Genomic DNA, 18975 nt, shown 5'->3' with positions numbered 1-18975 from the left:
AAATATCTCCTCCCTTCTCTGTCCTGTGCCTGTGGCAGGCGGGTAACCTTTTATAAGTACAGTAACCTGCTAATTATACTGGTATTCTTCCTACCTCCCTCTTCCCTCCCACCTCGCTTTCAGCAGAGAAACCCCACAGCCAGCCATCTGCAGCTTACTTGGCAGCTACAGGCAGTACCTTAAAATCGCAGCGCACTAAGCAACTACTGAGCTTAGAACACCACCTAACCCAACATTATTCTGCGTTCCTAACTCAATCATTCTAATAAAGCAAACACTACGATCCTTACTAAATAACAAGCAATACACATATTGAGCAGATCATCAAGACACAAAGCAATTCAAAGAATTTCAGTGCCAAACTCCTCATGTAGGAATGCTTTAACTGGCACTCCCACTGGCAGCCACTATTTCACTTCCGATTAATCACCACAGAACACAACAGAAGCTTCAGCCAACACCTGGGCACGGCGGAGTTTTTTCCAACTACATCACCCAACTCAAGCAGTGCATGAGCAAATCGAAGCCAAAGGCAGCTGCACACGACATGCAGAGCTGCCCAGAGCAGTAACTCCTGACTGCGAGCAGACAGCAGCAACCAAAACTCGTGTGTTACGGTCATGGTGTTCTGTAAGTGCATCGCTCAAGCAAAGCAGCTAAGTAAGGGTTACAGTGACATCGGTCTGACGTTGTCCAGGCACTGCTACCACACAGGCCTTGGTGTACTTGTGATCGGCAACAGTAAACACCTCTCCCATCATAAGTAAACCGAGGGCAGAAGGGACTGCGCCTTGTCTCACAGTTAACAGCAGAAACGCCTCGGGTCCGCACACCCATCCTCAATGTCCCATCTCACTTCTTCCCCGCAGTCCCGTCCCGAGGACACGAGCCCGTGTCTGAAGACGGCCAGGCTGAGGGAGGTGGAAGTCCCGAGCAGCGGGAGCTCCCCAGCGCATCACCAGAGCCGCGTTTTCCCGCAGCTCTGCCACTCAGGGAGCCGGTGCCGCCTCCAACGCGTTCGCTGACCAGTAAGCCGCGAGGCTCTCGCCGTGAAGAGCGGCAGCCTTTAACTACCGCTCAATGCGGCGAGTTCCCGGCGCCCCTCCCCGCCCGCCTTTGCGACTGCCGGGGGAAGGAAGCGCTCGGCGGCTGCGGGGCGCACCCGACCCCCACCCCCGGCCCGAGCTCCCCAGCCGAACCGAGAGGCCCCTCGGTCACCCCGGCCCCGCCGCGGCGCGACCCCCGCCAGGCCCGCGCGGGCCGGAGCTGCGCGGCGTCCGCTGCCATCAGACCCGGGCCGCGCCGCGCGGCCTTACGCACCGGGGGCACGTCCGCGGAGAGGGCTCCGCCCGCCCCAGCGCCGGGGCCCGCACGCCGGCCGCCTTCCCGCCGGGGCGCTTCCTCCCTGGGCCCGGCCTGGCACCTGGAAAAGCGGAGAGAGGCGGCCCCGGCGCGGCACACACACCGCCCGCGGCACCGGGAGCAGCGGCCCCACACTCGCCCAGTCACTCGCTCGCTCGGCCGCCCCGCGGCCCCGGCTGAGCTCATTTCCTCTGCGCCCCGCTGGGAACCAGCGACCCGGAAGCGCTTCCAGCTGGCCCCGCCGGGACTACAGCTCCCAGCCCGCCCCGCCGCAGGGCCGCGAAGTGACTGGTGCTCGGGCCGGCGGCAGGGCCGGGCCGGCGGCGGGGGGATCGCTCCGCGCCCGCTGCGGAAGATGGAGCAGGCGGCTCTGGGCGCGGCGGGGCTGCACTTCGACGAGCTGAACAAGCTGCGGGTCCTGGACCCTGCCGTGGCGCAGCAGACGGCGCAGCTCCGCGAGGAGTGTGGGGCCTTCCTGGACAGTGAGTCGGCGGGCGGCGGGGGCGACCCCTGGGCCCGGGACCCCCGGCGGGCAGGGCGGGGGGGCGGGCCGGCGCCCTCCAGGACGAGGCGGTTCGCGCGGAGCTGCAGCCCGGAGCGGGGCTGGGAGGGCTGGGCCCGGATCAGGGCTGGGCCCTGATCAGGACTCTGCCCCGCCTGCCCCGGGCCGCGCTTGGTGAGCTGCCCCGAGAGGAACGGGCGGTGGCGGCCCGGGGGTGTTTCCAGCGTCACTTCGCTTTGCTTTTCTCCTTTGCAGGAATAGCGGAGTTTCAGAAGGTTGTGGGCGGCCTCATCGAACTCGTTGATCAACTGGCAAAAGCTGCTGAAAGTGAGAAGATGAAGGTACAGCCCCTGCTGCGCACGGGCACCCGGTTCCATCCCTCCCCGACGGCACAGTCGCACTCCGTGGTCTCACCCAGGCACTTTGTGGCGTTACCGCTGTCCGTCCACGAGCGAGGGTGTGGGGTTCTTAATCCCCCAAATGCCTACAAGGCTTGGCCCAGCACGCGGTGTGTTGTCCACTCCTGCGCTTAACAGCCCAGCTGCACCTTATCTCTGTGTTCACACACAAATACAACCTACATGTTTCCAATCGCTCCTTCTATTAGTAGAATTTTGTCCTCAAGAGGCTCTGGGAGGAGGAGAAATGGGAGGGCTTTCTGAAGACCAGGTCAATGAACAGCTCCACAGCTGTCTTTGAACTCCTCCTTATGTATCTCTGCGTATCCCCCAGCAGCACCCGGTTCTTTCACGAGTTAGAGTGGGAATAGAGATGAAAGCTTAGTGTGTGATTGTAGGCGAGTTTTCCCTATTTGTTTTAGGGGAAAAAATTATCTGTCTGTAGGACTGTTCACCAGAGATTGGGTTGTATTTCCAGAGCAGTTGGTGACTTGTGTTTCGGGATGTTATGAGTGAACAGCTGGAACACCTCAGAATCAACCCACGAGTAGTGATGGGCTAAAACAATGAAGCAGTCCCGATACGGCTGCATTGCTGACTGTCCTCTCTTGACAGGCCATCGGCGCGCGGAATCTGCTGAAGTCTATAGCAAAGCAAAGGGAAGCTCAGGAACAGCAACTTCGGGCTTTAATAGCTGAGAAAAAGATGCAGCTGGAAAGGTGAGTTGTGTGTTAAAGGCTCCTGGGGCATCGCCTGGGCGGGAAGGGCAGTCTCGCATCTGCTGGCTGTAGGACACCATCCTAAGCTTGTCCAAGCAGCGCGCCTGCAGCCAAGGGCTTTGCTCCTGCCCAAAGCACACGTGGAACCACGCACAGCCACATGCCTACACTTAACCTGAGAGTAATGGTTCATCTCTGCCGACCTTGGGGCTAAATGAATGGAGTCGGCATGAAACCACACAGTGAAGGGATGAATAAAACTTAAAAGCTGCCACAGGTCTGGGCATGCAGAGGCACATCAGAACATGTAGCCCAAATTCCCTTCGGCACAGGCCAGCGAAGGTTGTACTAAACCATCTCACATGCACTGGATGTAGCTGGTAACATTTTTTTCCTTCCTTTTCTCTCTTTCAGGTACCGAATAGAGTACGAGACTCTGTGTAAGATTGAAGCAGACCAGAACGAATTCATTGACCAATTCATTTTTCAGAAATAGAGGATTTTAGGATTAAAACCAAACTAACTCAGAAACCTGACCATTCCAGCATCTTGAGAATTCCAGAAATATGCAATTTTTCACTGTGTGTGACTGAGATGGTTTGTGCAAATGGAAACGTCTCTTAATTCTGTGCAAGTTACACTACGAGTGGCAATAAGGCGGCTTTCTAACAGGCAGAAAGACTGTTCTGTCCTTTGATTTTATAAAAATTTTGTACAATCGGTAGTTCTAATTATAGTTGAATTGATACTAATGCTGTGGCACTCACTTTTTGAATTGTACAGCTCTTCCAAAGAAATCAGGAAATAAATTATTGTTTTCAGACTTTATGGCTACACCAGAATGAGATGCTTCTGCTACGTTACTTTTGAGCTTGAGAGTGTATAACTCCCTGGATGGGCTCAGGGGGTTTCCTCTATTTTGTGCTATTTCTCTTGTCTGTAAAGGCACAGAAGCAGCAGGTAACTTCAGTCTCTGTTGAACTGATTATTTTTCCTGTATTAAAGGAAACAAAAGTTAGGGGAAAAGGCACAGAAATTTGAGGGTAACTGAATGGACCAATTCCAGACCCAAAAAAAGCAGAAAATGGAGCAGAAAGGGGCTGGGGCTGAGCTCTTCCACGAGCATCACTAGTCCAGACTGCCAGCCCACAAGACAAACCTCTGTAAGCGCAGCCTGACCCTGGGAGTGTACACAGACTATAAACACGGCTGTGACACTTAGAAGCTGGATGCCTGTGCTGCGGACTCGAGCCTCGTGCTGAAGCCGAGCACAGGCAGCTCACATCTGTCTCACTGCCCATCTCTTCACAGCCTGTGAAGAGTTTATAGCCAGGAAGTGACGGGGACCCACAGCCTTGTGCAATCTGACCCTGGCAGCTCAGAGTGCAGGGAACACCCAACCACCCCAGCCTTTCCCTCCATGGTGGGTTCTAGTTGCTGCGATTTACCCAGGTCCTTACCATGGGAACTACCTATGATCACATGAACCTTTTAAGTTCCTTCCAGTCATTCCCTGAAGAAGATTAAACACGGTTTCATGCGTTTAGTTATTTATTTAGTGATTTCATGAAAGGGAGAAGTTTACAAATCCTTGGTTAGAATTCCTGTAGTACTTCAGAATCGTGTAGGAAGTTGCTTACTGTCCGAGTTCACTTCGGGCATTTGGAAACCCAGGTCTGGGCACATTCACCGCTGATCAGACATTCATGATTAGGCAAAATTGAAGCAGAGCAAAGGAAAGAGAAATTTTAAAGGAAGGAGGAAGCAAAGGCCGGTGATGCAATCTGAGATGTTTCAAAAGCACAGCTTTGCAAATCTGGACACAGGCAGGAGGGATTTTGCAGAATATGCTCTTGGAAGACAAAGTTCTTGCTGAAGTGGTTTTCTAACAGTCATCTTAGAAAAAGAAAGAAAAGCATCTGCTGTGGTTCCTCCCCTCCCCCACATCGCACAGAAACAGGTCAAAGCTCATTTCCCAGTGATGGACCCACCACACAGAGCGGATGGTGGGAGAAGAGTGAGGCCCCTTCACCTGCCCACACCCAGAAGCTCTGGGGCATCACCAGCACAGGTGCCTCCCAAAGCCATTCCTGACAAGGAGAGGGAGCTGTAAACTCAAAAACCAATTCAGATTTTCCCTGCAAGAGCCAGATGCTCTGGCAACACCACAAGACACGTTTATCCCAGAGGGTTTGAACCAAAACCAGTGCGAGTGTTGTGCTTACAACCGCCGCAGCGGGCTACTTCCTTTTCCTTTTCTCAGGGTGTCTGTAGTAGGGGTTGTAGAGCATAGTAAAAAGGATCAGAAGCGGAATCAGCAGGTACGGCACGTACACGGACAGCAGAGTCAGGCGCTCGTGGAGCGTCCGAGGGCCCAAGAGCTCGGACTTCGAGAAGTCGTGGAACAGGACGTGCGCGAGGATGGCCAACAGCGTGGTAGCCACGTGGGTGGAGTAGATGATGGCAGGAGTCCTTATCCACCTGCACCCGCCTGGGCAGAAGCAAAAAGCAAACAAATAATTGAGTAGTTTGAAGCCAGCAAAATTCGGTGGCATTTAAATGAAACAGATCGGTAACCGCTCCAACAGGGGAAGCCCTGAGTCACCTTAAACAGGTGGTAGGAAAAAAACAAAAGTTGTTGGTAGCAACCCAGGAAAATTACCCACTTCTGTGGGAATTCAGAACAGTGGTGTGGTCAGGAGAGTTCTAAAGTAACAAAAAGAGCACACAGGCTTGACCCAGAACTTCATCTACCCTGGAAACGTGCCAGACATCAAACACTGATGCTGGTTGCATGTAACTGACTGCAGTGGGAAAGGGCCTGTAGCCACGGGTCTGTATCCAAAAGACCGTATTTGAAGCTGCTTTCTGAGAACTCGCCATGACAGAGGAAAATGAACATTAGGCAGAGATGCTGCACGGGCCCATCCTCACACTGGTTTTATACCAACCTTTCAGGAAGGCGTATCCTGCAACAGGGAAGAAAGGCAACTGCAGGAAGGCTTCACAATACACAAACGCCTTGAACCACTCTGGTGGCTGGAGCATCAGGGGGTCTCTGAAGGTGGTCACATACCACTCCAACAACTCTGTCAGCTTCAGGAAAAGAGCAAACAACAGGTGAACACACTGAACATCAGCCACGGCAGTGGAAAAAACATGACTCTTGTCAGGCGGTCACACGAAGCACCCCTGTGGTGGGAAAACCACCTCGGTGCATGAGGCTTCGTGCCACAGTTCAGTCCCAAGGGGCACCAAGCTTCTCAAGTCTTCGAAGCAACGGACCCTTTCTGTTAAGCTGAGTGGGTTTGCACTGCGGGCAGTTTTAGGGTTCCTACAGCATTAAGCGCAGCTGTTTTGCAAAGACTATTTTCTGAGATTATTTCCTTTCCTACCAGAAAAAGCCGGCACCACAACGAATCTGCACCTCGACATCAGTACAGGTTATTCCCTCTTTGTGCCCCTCCCAGTGCCAGCTCAGTGTCGCAAACACTTGTAGGCCCCATGTCTAAGCAGGAGGTGACCCCACGGGAGCTGCACCCACGGGCGTCCCCAAGGCCTTGGGCAGCACAGGAGCTCATCACGCGGTCGGGTCCCAGGGCTGGCAGCCGGTGGCCGCTGCTCAAACAGCTCCACAGGAGAATCCTGGCTCCCGAGCTGCAATTAGTCTCCATGACAGAAATGTAAATTCCAGCATGGCTGCACGGTGGACTTTGAGCGGAGAGATATGTATTGAGATTGCTGGTTAACTATTAAGTGAAACGTGTCTCTATTTAATAGCGCAATTCCTGGGGCAATTCCGATGGCAAAGCTCTAATCTGCTCATGGCAAAGCTCATCTAGGAATTTACGGCCGGTCCCATCCCAATGGCAGCAGCCGAGCTGCTCGCCTTCCATCCTCCCATCCGTTCCTCTGGCTCGGGTACCGCGGCCGTCTCACGGCAGCGGACTCGACCCCGACACACCAGAGACTTTCTCTGGCGCCGGGGGCCGGGCGGGAACAACTCGGCTCCGGCTCCGGCGGGGGCACGAGGCCCATCGGGCTTACGGAGCCACCAGCGCGGCCCTGCGGACACCGCGCCCGCTGTGCCGGCGGCCGGCCCCAGAGACTCCCTGGGGCCTGCGGTACCCCACCGAAGGCTGCCCCGCACACGGCCCCGCACGCCGCCCGGCTGGGAGAGGAAGGCCGTCACAGCCGCGGGGCTGCCGAGCCCGCCGCTTCCCTCCCGGGGCCGGGGCTCCCCGCAGCGCGGAGCCCGCGCCAGCACGCGTGGCCGCTCCGCTCCGGGCCGCCGCCAGCACTCTCGGGCGCCCCTCTCCCTCCCCCCTCTCAGCCCGGCGGAACCGGCGTCCCCGCCAGGTCGGGCGGGCGGCTCCGCGGCGGCCGCGTCCCTTCAAACCCCCCGCGCCGAGTGACCCCGGCCCAGCTCGGCCCCGCGCTCCCGCCCGCCCCCCGCCCCGCCGAGGGGTGCTCACGCCCTGCGGGTGGATCCCGGCGGGCAGCAGCGCCTGCAGATCGATCAGCAGCGTGATGGGGATGTGCGAGAAGAAGTAGAGGGCGAAGAGCCGCTCCCGCCAGCGCGGCCCCGCCGCCATCGCCGTGCCCTCCCCGCGTGCCGCTCCGCGCGCCGCCCCCACCCCCTGGCCCCGCCCCCTCGCGCCGCACCCGCTCCCGCACCGCCCCTCACGCCCCGGTACCGCCCCGCCGCTGCCAGGGCCGCTCGGGAGGGGCTGGGCCGCAGAGTTCCCCGCTCGCAGCGGCCCCGCCCGCCCCGTCCCCCGCCGCTGCCCCCCTGGCCAGGGCGCGCTCCGCTGCCGCGGGGGCATCGCGGCCTCTCCGCCCCGCGGGATCCTGGCCCCGGCCTCGGGGCTCAGGCGGGTCCGGCCGCAAGTCGCGGCGCGCGAGACCCGGCGCACGGCGCCTGCACCGCGGGAGGGAGGGATCTGGGAGAGTCACAACCAGCCCCGGTCTCTGTTACCGAGACAGGGGGTCAGGGGATGATCAGAGAACCCGCTGCCCGCGGAGCAGACCCAGCCCTTGGCCGGCCACTGGTGAACCGGCTGGAGGAGAAACGCATTTCACAGATTAACCGATTTCAGTCGTATCTCGCCCTACAGCAGGAGAGGCATCTCAGCACCTTTTCCGTGGCTGGCGGTGTTTAGCCCCCTGCATCACCTCCACAACACACACAAGCATCAGACCTTCACCTATTGGGATGTTCCTTCCACCATTGGTGCTATTCTTTGCACTCTGCTTCTGTTCTCTCACAGCACAGTCAATAAAGGGAGATGCAGAAACTGCCTTTAGAGAGCTTCAGCCTTACGATCTCAGCCTGTAATTCATTTGACATCGATCCCAGCAGAGCTTAAACCTGATTACAACACAGCTCTGAAAACCACACGCCAGACTGACCCTCCCTGGGACAGAAAGCAGCTCTCCTGCTCGCCTCACGTCTGGGTCACTCTCAGTGCACACGCCGTGTCCCCACGTTAGCAATGGAACTGTCTTTGCTCTCGAGCTCTCACCTTCCTCATAACTGATTTACATTAAACATGTAAAATGCAGTCGAGGCGACAGGAAACGCTGCCAGCATCGGGGTCTGTCTTTGCACACACAGCAGTAGTTACACCTTGTGGCAGTTCCAGTGACTCACAGGGCCCTGCCCACGCTGCTTTGACGACACCCTGAAAGGTGAATGTCCAAAAGATGTTTTGTTCTTTCTGTGCCTGTGCAGGAGATTCACCCACAGACCCCAAGCAGTCACTCCCAAATCAGCACCGACGCGTGAAGCAGCCCTTGCTGGTTGTGTCACTGTGTGCTCAGGGCCTGGTGGAACTGTCAGCAAAAGAAGATCCAACAACTCAACTGCTCATTTGTGCCACAGCCACGTGCTGAAGGAGACTCGAATCAGCTGGTGAAGTGAATGGCAGCGAGTTAGTGGCAGCTGCTTCAGCAACAGACAACCATGAAGCAACAATGACACCACTGGTTCTAAAACACAAAGTTTAGCTCGTAACAGTGGGGAGGTATGAAGAGGCAGCACATACTTGAGTCATGAACAGCATCTGTGCCAGCCCCGGCAAGGGAGCACATGCTGAGAGCCTTTATCAGTCTATTTCTGAGGTCTGAAGGCTCCAACTATGCACATTGACTTGTCTGATCGTTAGAAAGGCCATATTCATAAATCCTGAACATTTTTGGCCGTGTTCTGGCACACCCCTGCACGCTGGGACCTCTGTGTAAGGACTACAGAAACACTGAAAATGTTTATGCTGAAAAAAATGACGTGAGCTTTGCAAACTACGTGAAACCCATGCTGGAGTGGATGCCTTTCAGCTCCCAAGAAAGTGCAAGTCAATCGCTTGTTCTGATTTAATCAGCAGGTTTTGCCTTTATCCAGGATGGAGCTTAAGGAGTACATGCCTGTTTGTTTCAGAGTTCATACATACGTGCCTGTATCTATGTGTGTGCACACATGAGGGTGTGAAAATCAAAACTGTGCCCAAACCCGGATGCTCCAAACTCTTTTACATGTATTCTTTTAGGCAGTACTTAATCTGGGTTGTAGCACCCCAGGAATTGCTAAGGACAGGGGGGAGACCAGGCAGGAAGGAAAGAGAACGCCACTTCTTTGTCAAATGTCACATTTAATGTTTTCACCACTGTACTTCAAATCTACATTTTACAAAGTGACCAGCAAGTGTGCCACATTAACGGACCAACCTCTGAGATTTTACCTTTCATACCAGTGTCTTCTGGGGCTCTTTTACTTAAACATGTTTCTCATTCAAGTGAATCGAAATGCTTCAGTTGGTTTTATTCTCAGGAGCCTCATAAAAAACAAAGATATTGCACCATCTTTGTTCAGTTATTCAATGTTTGTCTCTTTCACAGCAAATAATTACTTCATTGAAGTTAAAACTTCCAAACATAACTTACTAATAGTCTCCAATTTCAGCTCAGATCACTCTTGTTGAAAATACTCTGCTAAATACAGATAACTTACAATAACTTTAACAGTTAATTGTCCATAACAAACACCACGGTTTTTCTCCAGACCAATGCTCAAATTTTAAGACTACCCTTTAGTATTTTTCTTTGTACAGGTGAAAAACAGTCTTCAATTTTCTAGTCTTGTTTTAAATATAAAAGTTGGAACGGACATTCAAGTTTCAAGTCTCCACACTGAACTTAAAAAAAAAAAAAAAAAAAAATCATGTGGAGGTAAACAAACCAAGTTGTATACTCCAGGAGGTAGAGGCCTTCAATTTGTGTTCATATATACATATGCACAGAATTCAGTGTTCCAACAGAAAAAGAATTAGCCAAAAAGTAATAAAAGTTATTTACTACTGTGACATTTCAAGACTTCCACAGCTTTGCCTAAGGACACGAACACAATTAACATAATTCCCTATGTGCTTTTTTTTTTTTTTTGCTTTTTGTTTTTTTTTTTTTTTCTCTCAACTGTCCAGTGCAGGAAAAAGTTCTCACAAAATTTCACAGACCTAAAATGTGCAAGCTAGTTTCTCTCTATACAGCAATGATGTCAGGGATCTCTGAAATTAGCCCATAAATGGAATTATTTACACACATAGAAGATGCATGCTGGGGGGTTTTATGTAAGAAAGAGCAGAAAAACTTCTAATAAAAATAGATTAAATATATATATATATTTATACTGGGTAAGGAAACAGAAGTTTAGTCTCTCCTAGTCACAAACTCATTCTCTCTACTCACAACATTTGATTTTAGAACAGCACACATCACCATCACAGCTCTAGTGAGAAGCTATTTATAGGGTTGGATCATCAGGTGACATGCCCACTTCCTGGGGTCACTGTCATCTGACGTGACCTCATGATTGGTCGCAGTCAAGTTTTCTGTATTCCTTAGTTTTAGAAAACCCAAAATCTTCAGGAATGGCTCAATATCAAAATGTACGTCTATCTTTTTGTACAATCTCACTTCAATAAAAAAAAAAGGAAAAAAAAAAAGGAAAAAAAGGAAAAACCTCCCCAAATTTGGTTCAATTCTGTTTGTTCTGAGCTGAGCCATCACAGCTGCACTAGAATTCATAAAACACGTGCAACTCTGGGTAAAATATTTTCTTCTAAAAGCACAACCACTTTACAAGATTAAAAGTCTAGTACATTTCTAAATATTATTCATATTGTACAAGTAGTGGTTGTTAATTTAAAACTTCATTAGTAAAATTACAGTACAAGCATGATTAACCTCCAGAATTGCAAATCCCAGACTCCAGTGGAAAGCTACATTACATCTTCAGTAGTATATTATCTTCCACTTCATTCCCAAACCAGTGGAGATGGCGGCATCTCAGATGGTTGAGCAACCGTGGAACTGGAAGGCAGGCGATACAGAAAATCAGTGTTCATTTGCAAGAGCTCATGGGCCAGAAATTAATGCGCTACCGGTAACGAACGTTTCGGGGAAACACAACCCCCCCCAACCCCAACCCCAACCCCCCGACAGCACTACCACCACGGACAGCGAGTATTTTGCTATACTTATAGCTTACCTACTTATTTTGCTACTTATATATATATATGTTCTATATTTACCTACTTATTTTACCAAAGGGCTATACTTATTGCTTATCTACTTATTTTGTTAACGAGTCTTCATCTACAAGTCGTTACTTTTTGCCTTCTGGCAGTGCAGTTCTGCAACCAGAGCTCACCTGCCAGGCTTGCAGCTCTGATTTTCAGCCTGACTAGTTACTTAGAGGCAGAACCACGGCTCGGAGCTTTTGCACCTTTCACTCAGGTGCCGGAACAGTTCGTAACTGCCCTTTGGGGACGTCACCGTACGTGGCGTAAGGTCCTTGTCTGCAGGAGTTACCTGCAGGCCTCTCCTACCCTCAGTAACTTAAAACACAACAACATTTTGGAGGTGTGAATTCTGTACTAGTAAGAAATGTGAATGAAGATCAGAAGTGATTACATACAGTTACCTAATAAAGCTCTTAAAAGCAGCAGACTGAGGGTTGATGCAGAGAGGCACTCTGTTTCCTTTCTGCTGTTCCAAAATGAACTGATGAATTATTTCTGCACACAGGAGGAAAATATAAAGACAACGTTCCGTTAACACCTCTTGCTTCAGGACAATGCAACACAGACTGGAGGAGGAAACGGCAGCTTCCTTTCTTTTCCTACGTTTCAGTAAGGAGACTCCCTAGGAGCTTCCCTACATCTGACCTGATGCTGCACCTTGTAAGTCCCACAGAACTGAAATACATGTGTTTAGAACAGAGCCCTGGTCACCGCTCTAACGCCGAACTGATCATAACCAGGTTCAGACTAAATCCCAATTTTGGGGTGTAACTTCTGGGAAAACAAAGAGTTCTCAACCTGAACTCAATTTGAATGTGTGATGGCCAAAGAGGAGGGAAACAGAGGGAGTGACAGCATCAAAAGAGAACAGGACCTATACAGGGGAAATTCAGAATTGCAAGGGCAGCATCTACTGAAAGTGGGTCCTGTTATTGTGGCAACATCATGGAGAATCCCTGTCCCACATGGCTGAATGAGTTGGTAGGAGCTGCTGAGGGAACATGTTCCTTTTCCACATCTTCCTCTCGAGATGCTCGAGTGGAACAGAACCTGAGGCCCTCCCACTGTTCCTCCCACTGCACAGCTCTAATAAAGGGCCCCTTTCCTGGCCACATCCCATGTCAAAAGAAACAAAGTCCAGTTTGGGGCTTGTTTGCTACAGTGGAGCTGGGCTGCACATCTCTAGTGCCACATGGGAACTGCTGGCCCACAGGAACCCGCGGCAGCCGTGGCTCCCCGTCCCCGGCAGCAGGACTGATTCTCTCCTGACAGCGTGACGTGACACGCAGCCTCAGTGCTCTGGGCAGGGACACAGCCTGGCCCCGCTGACTGAGCTGCTGTGAAGGCACCTGGCACACATGCATCTGCGTGAGCAGACTGCGACGGGCCGCAGGAAGCAAAGCAGGAGAACAAGACTGCTGAGCCTCACTGAGTCCCCCTGCGCGGTTTCCCTCTCCCTCCTGGTGCAACCCCTCAACAGAAGAGGCCCGAGGAGAGCGCCGGCGTCAGAGAACAACGCTGTTCACACCTGGAGCCAGCAGAATTCTGCGTGCCAGTGCACACACATGGCACTGCACGATGCCAGGACATTCACAAGCAGCTGTTGCACACCCAAACCACACGCCACGGGAGGACGGAGCGGGAAGCCAAACGCGGGCGCGGAGGTGAACCCCGACTCACCTTTCACCTGCCGAACGGAACTGAGGTTCTTCTCGAAAGTGTCGTCAAATTTGGGGTTGGTGATGGGTTCAAAGTCACTGGTATAAACTCTGCCAGTGGATGTGGAAAAGCAACATTTACACATACAAGTGTGGTATCGCAACCGCCCTTCATCCAGGTAGGGGTGAGCTAAGGCATCCTTAGCGGAGATTCTTTTGGACTGAAATAAAGCATTCAAAGAGAATAAGGAGAGAGAAAAAAAGACAACGGTTAGGATGTTTTCAGAGGCTTTGAAGAATCCTCACTCCTCAGTTATCTCGGAATAGGTTCCTAGGATTAGATTCAGGCTGGGAAACGCCTGAGATCCGCGATCGCTGCCACCAGGGGGAAGATTGTCCTTAAAAAAGCAGCACTGCCGATGACACTGACCTTCCACTGCCACAGCTACGACAGAAAATGCTGCTAACGACAGAAAATGCTGCTAACGCGACTTTCACAAACGATTTTAGAACCGTGTTTTTCAATAATTACGTTCTCCAGCTAAACTTAAAATCTCGAATCCTACAACAAATCAAAATAAGCCCAACTGAATGTTAACAGATACGTCATTCTGCAGGTCTGTACTCTACAAACCCCCTTCTTTTTTTTTGTGTTTAATGTGTCCTTAAGTACATATTTAAAGTAAAACACAAATTGAAGCTGTGCTGATAACAGAGTAATTCAGGGTATGGCATCTGCAGTTCTGGGAAATACTTCACACATGGAGTTCCAACAGAAGTGGTAAAGGAAGCACCGGGCAGAAGGTGGTCAGAGCACTGGCTGCAATGCCAAGGGCTCCTTCCACACTGCCAAAGCACCTGCACAGTCAAAGTACTCGGCCTCCAACAGTTGTTACAGGTGAATTAAACCCCCAAAACCCCACTGGAACAAACAGAAGCAAGTTACTTGCTCCAAGTTACAGCGCAAAAGCCGTGGCGAAGCTCGGCGCACAGCCCAAGTGTCCCACTTCCCAACACATCTCTCAGATGGAATTACAATCACCTCAGCGCAGGATTGTCCCGATTCCTTAACCCCCCCCACGTTGATATAAATGTCAGCTGGGCACAGCAGCGTGCTGAGGGCTGAGGGAGTTTGAAAGGGTAAAAATGAAGTTGAAGTGGAAATTATGATTTACCATTTCTATGTTTTTTAGGTTTAAAAAAAACCCCACAGATGGTACTGCCTTCGGAATGCTTCATCAGTGGGAAGCTTCCTCCTTTGCAGGTCAGTCAATTTGTCTGTTTTCCATTTGAAACGTTAGGGATTTTCCTGTGAAGATTCAGCAGCAGATCTTCTGGTGACAGTTTTGTGCATTAAGCCCAAGAGATGAAATCCAAAATCCACAGCAGCAAATTTTTATTAGAAAAACAGATGCTCAGTGGGAAAAAGATCCTGTTATGTGACTGTGTGGATGCAGAAGGAATTTTTTGTGTGTTGCGAGACCATGAACACCCACGTGTCTCTAATTAGAACTGCCTCAAAGTATCTGATGTTCTGCTACCTACACCTAGCTAGGAAAAGACAGCATGATTCATGAACACCCTCATCTTTCTCACCCTATCGTGGCTTTCTTCAAAAGCCCACTAGATTTTAAATGCGAAACCCCCGTTCCAGGGGGAAATTAATTGACCAATTATAAGATGAATCTTTTACATACCCTGAAGTACTGAAACACAGTGCAGAAGAAAGCCAGTTAAAGCAGTCCTTTCCTCAAAATTCATTTAAGCAGCTGACAACACAACCCGTTAAAAACAAAAAGGATTAGAAATAACTGTAAATTGTACTTACTGGATCAAAGACCAACATTCTGCAAAGGAGATGAACTGCTTCGTGTGTAGCTTGACTGGAAAGTGTATATAGGACAGGAAGGGATGGCTGTAGGGGAAATAGGGAAAGAAAAGTACAGATAGTTGTCCTGTCAGATCCATCAGCAAGAAAACACTGTTACAGCATGCATTATTTTACAGCTACCAAGGACAAACTTCTTGTTAAAAAGGACGTGCACTACCCAACGCATTCCCAACAAGACTGTAATCACTATCACAAGATCAGCAATTCTAACAGAGATACGACTAGATTGGGTTTTTCCTCTGCTTGAATGTAATCCCTGGACAAACCTGTATTTTTAAATGTATTTCTTTATTGTTCTATATAGGCCTCACTGCAAACTGAGCTGCTATGGGGGTCTGATTAACCGCATCACTTCCAGTATTTCATTTTTTTGATCTCAATCACTGCCAAATTATGGATTATTTTGCTTTTCCTTACCCAGGCGATCCATATCTAACTGGCAGTGACATCCAGTACAATTAAAATGACCTTCAGGCATACAGCATTTTACATAAATAGGCCAACGACCAAGGCCTGAAGGGCTGGGGGAGGGGGAAAGGCGCATTCTCGGGCATGAACCGCATGGTTAGAAAAAGCTGGAGCAACCCAGAAGCTGGCGGCAGCAGCAGGATTCTCGCTCCCGACAGCCCCACAAAGATCCTCTTCCTCCCGCCCTTCCCCATTTTCCACACACTCCCAGGCACAGCAGCCCGACCGTTCCCAACCCTTCCAGCTTTAGTAGAGAGGGAAAAAGCCTTGGGGTATGAATACTTGTGTTAAGAGAGACTGGGAAGTTGGGCAACAGCCAGCCCTTCCTGGGAACCCACATCCTTCCCCACCAGCACGGCCCAGGGGGCAGGTCCAGAGCCTACAGCAACACAGGGGATTGCACAGCTCGCCTCGCAGTGCTGGCCCTGCCACTGGACAAGTGGATTTCACTGGGTAGGTGAGGCTTCCATCTCACAGCTTGTAACTTCAGGTACTGCCTAGCTGAACATCTTCTTCAGGACGAGAGTAAATGTTCCCACCACGGCAGGGAAACGCGAAGACAGGCCCTGGCCCCACACTGCTAACAGGGGGAAGAGGTACTTAATAAAATCAAGTAAAATATTTTCCTGCTTGACATCATTCCTGTTTAGGTCAAAGGAAGGCAGTAGAGCTCACTAGAGCTAGTCCTCAAATAAATAAAGTGTCACATAACATGGAGTGATGGGGAAAGAGCAAGAAGAAGGAAAAAAATCAACCAAACAAACAAAAAATAAGATGGGGAAAGGCAGTCTCAGCCTTCACACTTAAAGGAAAGCAAAATGACCGGCTTACAGAAAAAGGAAATCAAAACCCCAACCAAAGGACAAAAGAGCCCCAGAGGTACTGGGGCAGGCACTGCTGCCAAGAAAATTCCTATTGGGAAGCATGTTACTTCCAAGTCCAATACACCTAAAATTTCTTTCCTTTTTTCCTTCTCCCCCCACCAAGGAAATAAACCATCAGTCCCATGAGGATTCACAGCATCCCCATCGTGGAGGTGCTGGGAAGAGCCATTAGGGCAGGAAGAATTACGGGGTGCTGCACTAGCACCAGCGATTAATCACCACCAAGATGTGGGAAGAACATCCCACCAGGCTGACAGAAATGACTCTGACGTTCTGCATAAACTGGGACCAATCAATTGAAAGCCAGCGGGCGTGTTCCTGGGACAACATTCCCTGGCAAATTCAGCCCCAGAGTGCACTCAGATGGATCCACAGGATTTCCAGAACGGTTCTACCTCTACCCAGGGTGCTAACTGGTGTGCAACTGGCAGCACTGGGGGCTTTTTACCTGTTCAGCAAAACAAATGAATGAACGTTGTTTGGCTGCTGTAAACTCGCCAGTGCTTCTGCAAGGGCAGAAGAAACTGGTAGAAACTTTTGCTGCGAGATTTGCTTATCATGGAACCAACGGTCAGCTCTGGTGGCAGGTAACACGCGTCATCCTGGATCCCTTTCTCCCTGAGGACGAAGGACCCCAGCAAGAATTGTTCAATACCAGGCTGATGAAGAAGTCTACGCAGTATGTAAATTCTCCTGATGCCAACATTCAGCGGGGCGAGGCTTTCTTATCCAGAGACTTTGTGCACGCATCTATTTTTACCTAAAGCAGCAAACTGCTTTACCCCTTCACTCCTACTGTGCTCACCTACACCCATTAAAAATAGTTTGTGCGGCAAAGTAATCACCAGTTCCTACCTCAGCTTTCTCTCCCTATTGATCTAATTAAGAAGCCAGTAACATTCTGCTATTTATAACCAGTGAAATCTCCATTTTCAAGGATGAAAAGCCCTGTATTTGCATTGGAACATGAAGTGTGCTTGAAGATGACAACAGGGAAACGTCATTCAAGAAATCAACCTGACGGACTGTCACCCCGTACCCCCACACTCCAACGGGCACACCAGCTCCAGGGCCTGCCCAGCTTCTGCGGCACACTGTGGGAAAGGGATGGTGGTTTTCTCACAAGACACAGGGTGAACTGCTCATGGTTTATTTCCTATGGCATAGTGGTGATAGGACAGTCAATCTGTGCTGGAAACTCGGTACAGCGTTTCACATCGCTTGCTGCTTAGAGCTCCCATCACTGAATGGGTGGAGACACGGAGTGTTGGGCTTGTAGAACAGCCTTGGTGCTCGTACCTGCGTCAAGGCTCAACAAAACAACCTGGTTTAACAAAGGGAACCAGGCTAACAAATAGATTCCAGACTTACTGCTTACTGCTCCAAAGCACACGACTGCGGCACTTTGGAAATGCTGAGTGATCATCAAATTATCAAGTTTAAACCCAGTGTATTCTATAAAGTATCTGGATGCATTAGTATTCTGTTAAATCCTCTCATGTATAAGCACAGTGGATGTTTTTCTCCCAGCTTTGATCACTGTAAAGCTGCTTTTTTTTTTTTTTAAACCCCTCAGACCTTGGAAGTGCAGGACTAGACGCTTCGAACTTACAACTCTTCTACCACGTGACAGCACAAAAAACAGACTTGATTTGTTTTAAAACTGATAAGGTCTTAAGGAAATCCTCCTATTATTAATGTTAAATAAAACCCTGTCATGAAATGGAATAGAGACATCTTGATGTAATGAATCAAAAGTGCCAAGGAGGCAGAACTCCCACTTGTTAATAATATAGCAGAATATACATTCAACGCTCATTTCTATGGTAACTACTACTGTGAGTAGACATTTGAGAAATTACTTAAACATGCAGAAAATAAAGATGCAAACTTAACTACTGGAAAGATCTGATATATTAGATCTTATTAGTAATTTTCTTAATTTTTACTATCTAGCAACCATAAAAATGACCACACTGGACAGACATACTGCTTTATTAGCACACTGTGGATCCCTGCATAAGCATTTCTACCTATTAACAGCACGTTTCATTTGCCCTTTTTATTGTCCAGTCAGCATAATGACATCAGCCTGCCTTTTTTCCTCTGGTTTGTTTGGGTTTTTGTTTTTTTTTTTTTTTAAATTAACTTTTACTTCAGCTACGTTGGATGCTGTATCTCAGTTTTCAGTACCCTGCCAAGCCTTCCACACGCAGCTGGGGTCAGTGCATGGATGTGTGAGGGGATCCTTTGGTGACAAGCTACCAGAACGCAGGTCTGGGTAGCGGGTGGTTTCCAGTTCCAACACTCTTGCTCCTGTCAGTACTGGAGTCCCCCCTGCGCTTTCTGGGCTCCACTGTCAATTTTAATTTATGTCTCTTGCCAATATTATCACATCTCTGTTTAATTACCTACCAAAACATTGTGGCTTCAAGAAAGGAGACTTCCCCCTGTATTATCAAGCCAAACAAGGGAACAGGACAGAGGCCAGAAAGATGCTCTAGTAGTGGAAAACCA

The 18975-nt window shown here is 50.2% G+C and overlaps 3 protein-coding genes across 4 annotated transcripts in view; 1 reads left to right on the top strand and 2 right to left on the bottom strand.

Annotated features, from left to right (window-relative positions):
• Nucleotides 1-1636: 1636 nt before the first annotated feature.
• Nucleotides 1637-3807, top strand: IFT20 (intraflagellar transport 20). The gene is made up of 4 exons (XM_084272978.1): nucleotides 1637-1844; nucleotides 2120-2205; nucleotides 2878-2981; nucleotides 3396-3807. Exons 1-4 carry the CDS (start codon nucleotides 1718-1720, stop codon nucleotides 3475-3477), a joined length of 399 nt encoding a protein of 132 aa, XP_084129104.1. The 5' UTR covers nucleotides 1637-1717; the 3' UTR covers nucleotides 3478-3807.
• A 3-nt stretch (nucleotides 3808-3810) lies between these two features.
• On the bottom strand, nucleotides 3811-7588 carry TMEM97 (transmembrane protein 97). 2 transcript variants are annotated; one of them, XM_084272976.1, is made up of 4 exons: nucleotides 7457-7588; nucleotides 5933-6077; nucleotides 5316-5472; nucleotides 3811-3975 (listed from the first exon to the last, which is right to left on the bottom strand). In XM_084272976.1, exons 1-4 carry the CDS (start codon nucleotides 7574-7576, stop codon nucleotides 3948-3950), a joined length of 450 nt encoding a protein of 149 aa, XP_084129102.1. In that variant the 5' UTR covers nucleotides 7577-7588; the 3' UTR covers nucleotides 3811-3947. The 2 variants fall into 2 exon arrangements, with proteins under 2 accessions (XP_084129102.1, XP_084129101.1); XM_084272975.1 differs by lacking the exon at nucleotides 3811-3975 and having other exon boundaries at nucleotides 4515-5472.
• A 2020-nt stretch (nucleotides 7589-9608) lies between these two features.
• NLK (nemo like kinase) overlaps nucleotides 9609-18975 on the bottom strand; it is a 53298-nt gene continuing 43931 nt past the window's right edge. The window contains exons 8-11 of the mRNA XM_084272861.1: nucleotides 15044-15130; nucleotides 13238-13436; nucleotides 11959-12052; nucleotides 9609-11345 (exon numbers count right to left, since the gene is read on the bottom strand). Of these exons, the coding sequence (XP_084128987.1) occupies nucleotides 11291-11345; nucleotides 11959-12052; nucleotides 13238-13436; nucleotides 15044-15130 (435 nt within the window). The 3' untranslated portion in view covers nucleotides 9609-11290. The remainder of the gene's footprint in view (nucleotides 11346-11958; nucleotides 12053-13237; nucleotides 13437-15043; nucleotides 15131-18975) is intronic.

The sequence above is a fragment of the Gallinula chloropus genome (genome assembly GCF_964237585.1).
Source record: "Gallinula chloropus genome assembly, chromosome: 19".
In the NCBI taxonomy this organism is placed as follows: domain Eukaryota; kingdom Metazoa; phylum Chordata; class Aves; order Gruiformes; family Rallidae; genus Gallinula; species Gallinula chloropus.
This window is presented reverse-complemented; position numbering and strand designations above follow the sequence as displayed.

Bases quoted from the DNA above. Each gene is read 5' to 3' on its own strand.
- IFT20 (XM_084272978.1), top strand. From the start codon at position 1,718: ATGGAGCAGGCGGCTCTGGGCGCGGCGGGGCTGCACTTCGACGAGCTG. The intron at 2,206-2,877 runs GTACAGCCCCTG...CTCTCTTGACAG, and splicing joins CTGAAAGTGAGAAGATGAAG to GCCATCGGCGCGCGGAATCT. The intron at 2,982-3,395 runs GTGAGTTGTGTG...TCTCTCTTTCAG, and splicing joins AAAAAGATGCAGCTGGAAAG to GTACCGAATAGAGTACGAGA.
- TMEM97 (XM_084272975.1), bottom strand. From the start codon at position 7,576: ATGGCGGCGGGGCCGCGCTGGCGGGAGCGGCTCTTCGCCCTCTACTTC. The intron at 6,078-7,456 runs GTGAGCACCCCT...CTTTTCCTGAAG, and splicing joins CCGGGATCCACCCGCAGGGC to CTGACAGAGTTGTTGGAGTG. The intron at 5,473-5,932 runs GTTGGTATAAAA...GCTTCTGCCCAG, and splicing joins AGGATACGCCTTCCTGAAAG to GCGGGTGCAGGTGGATAAGG.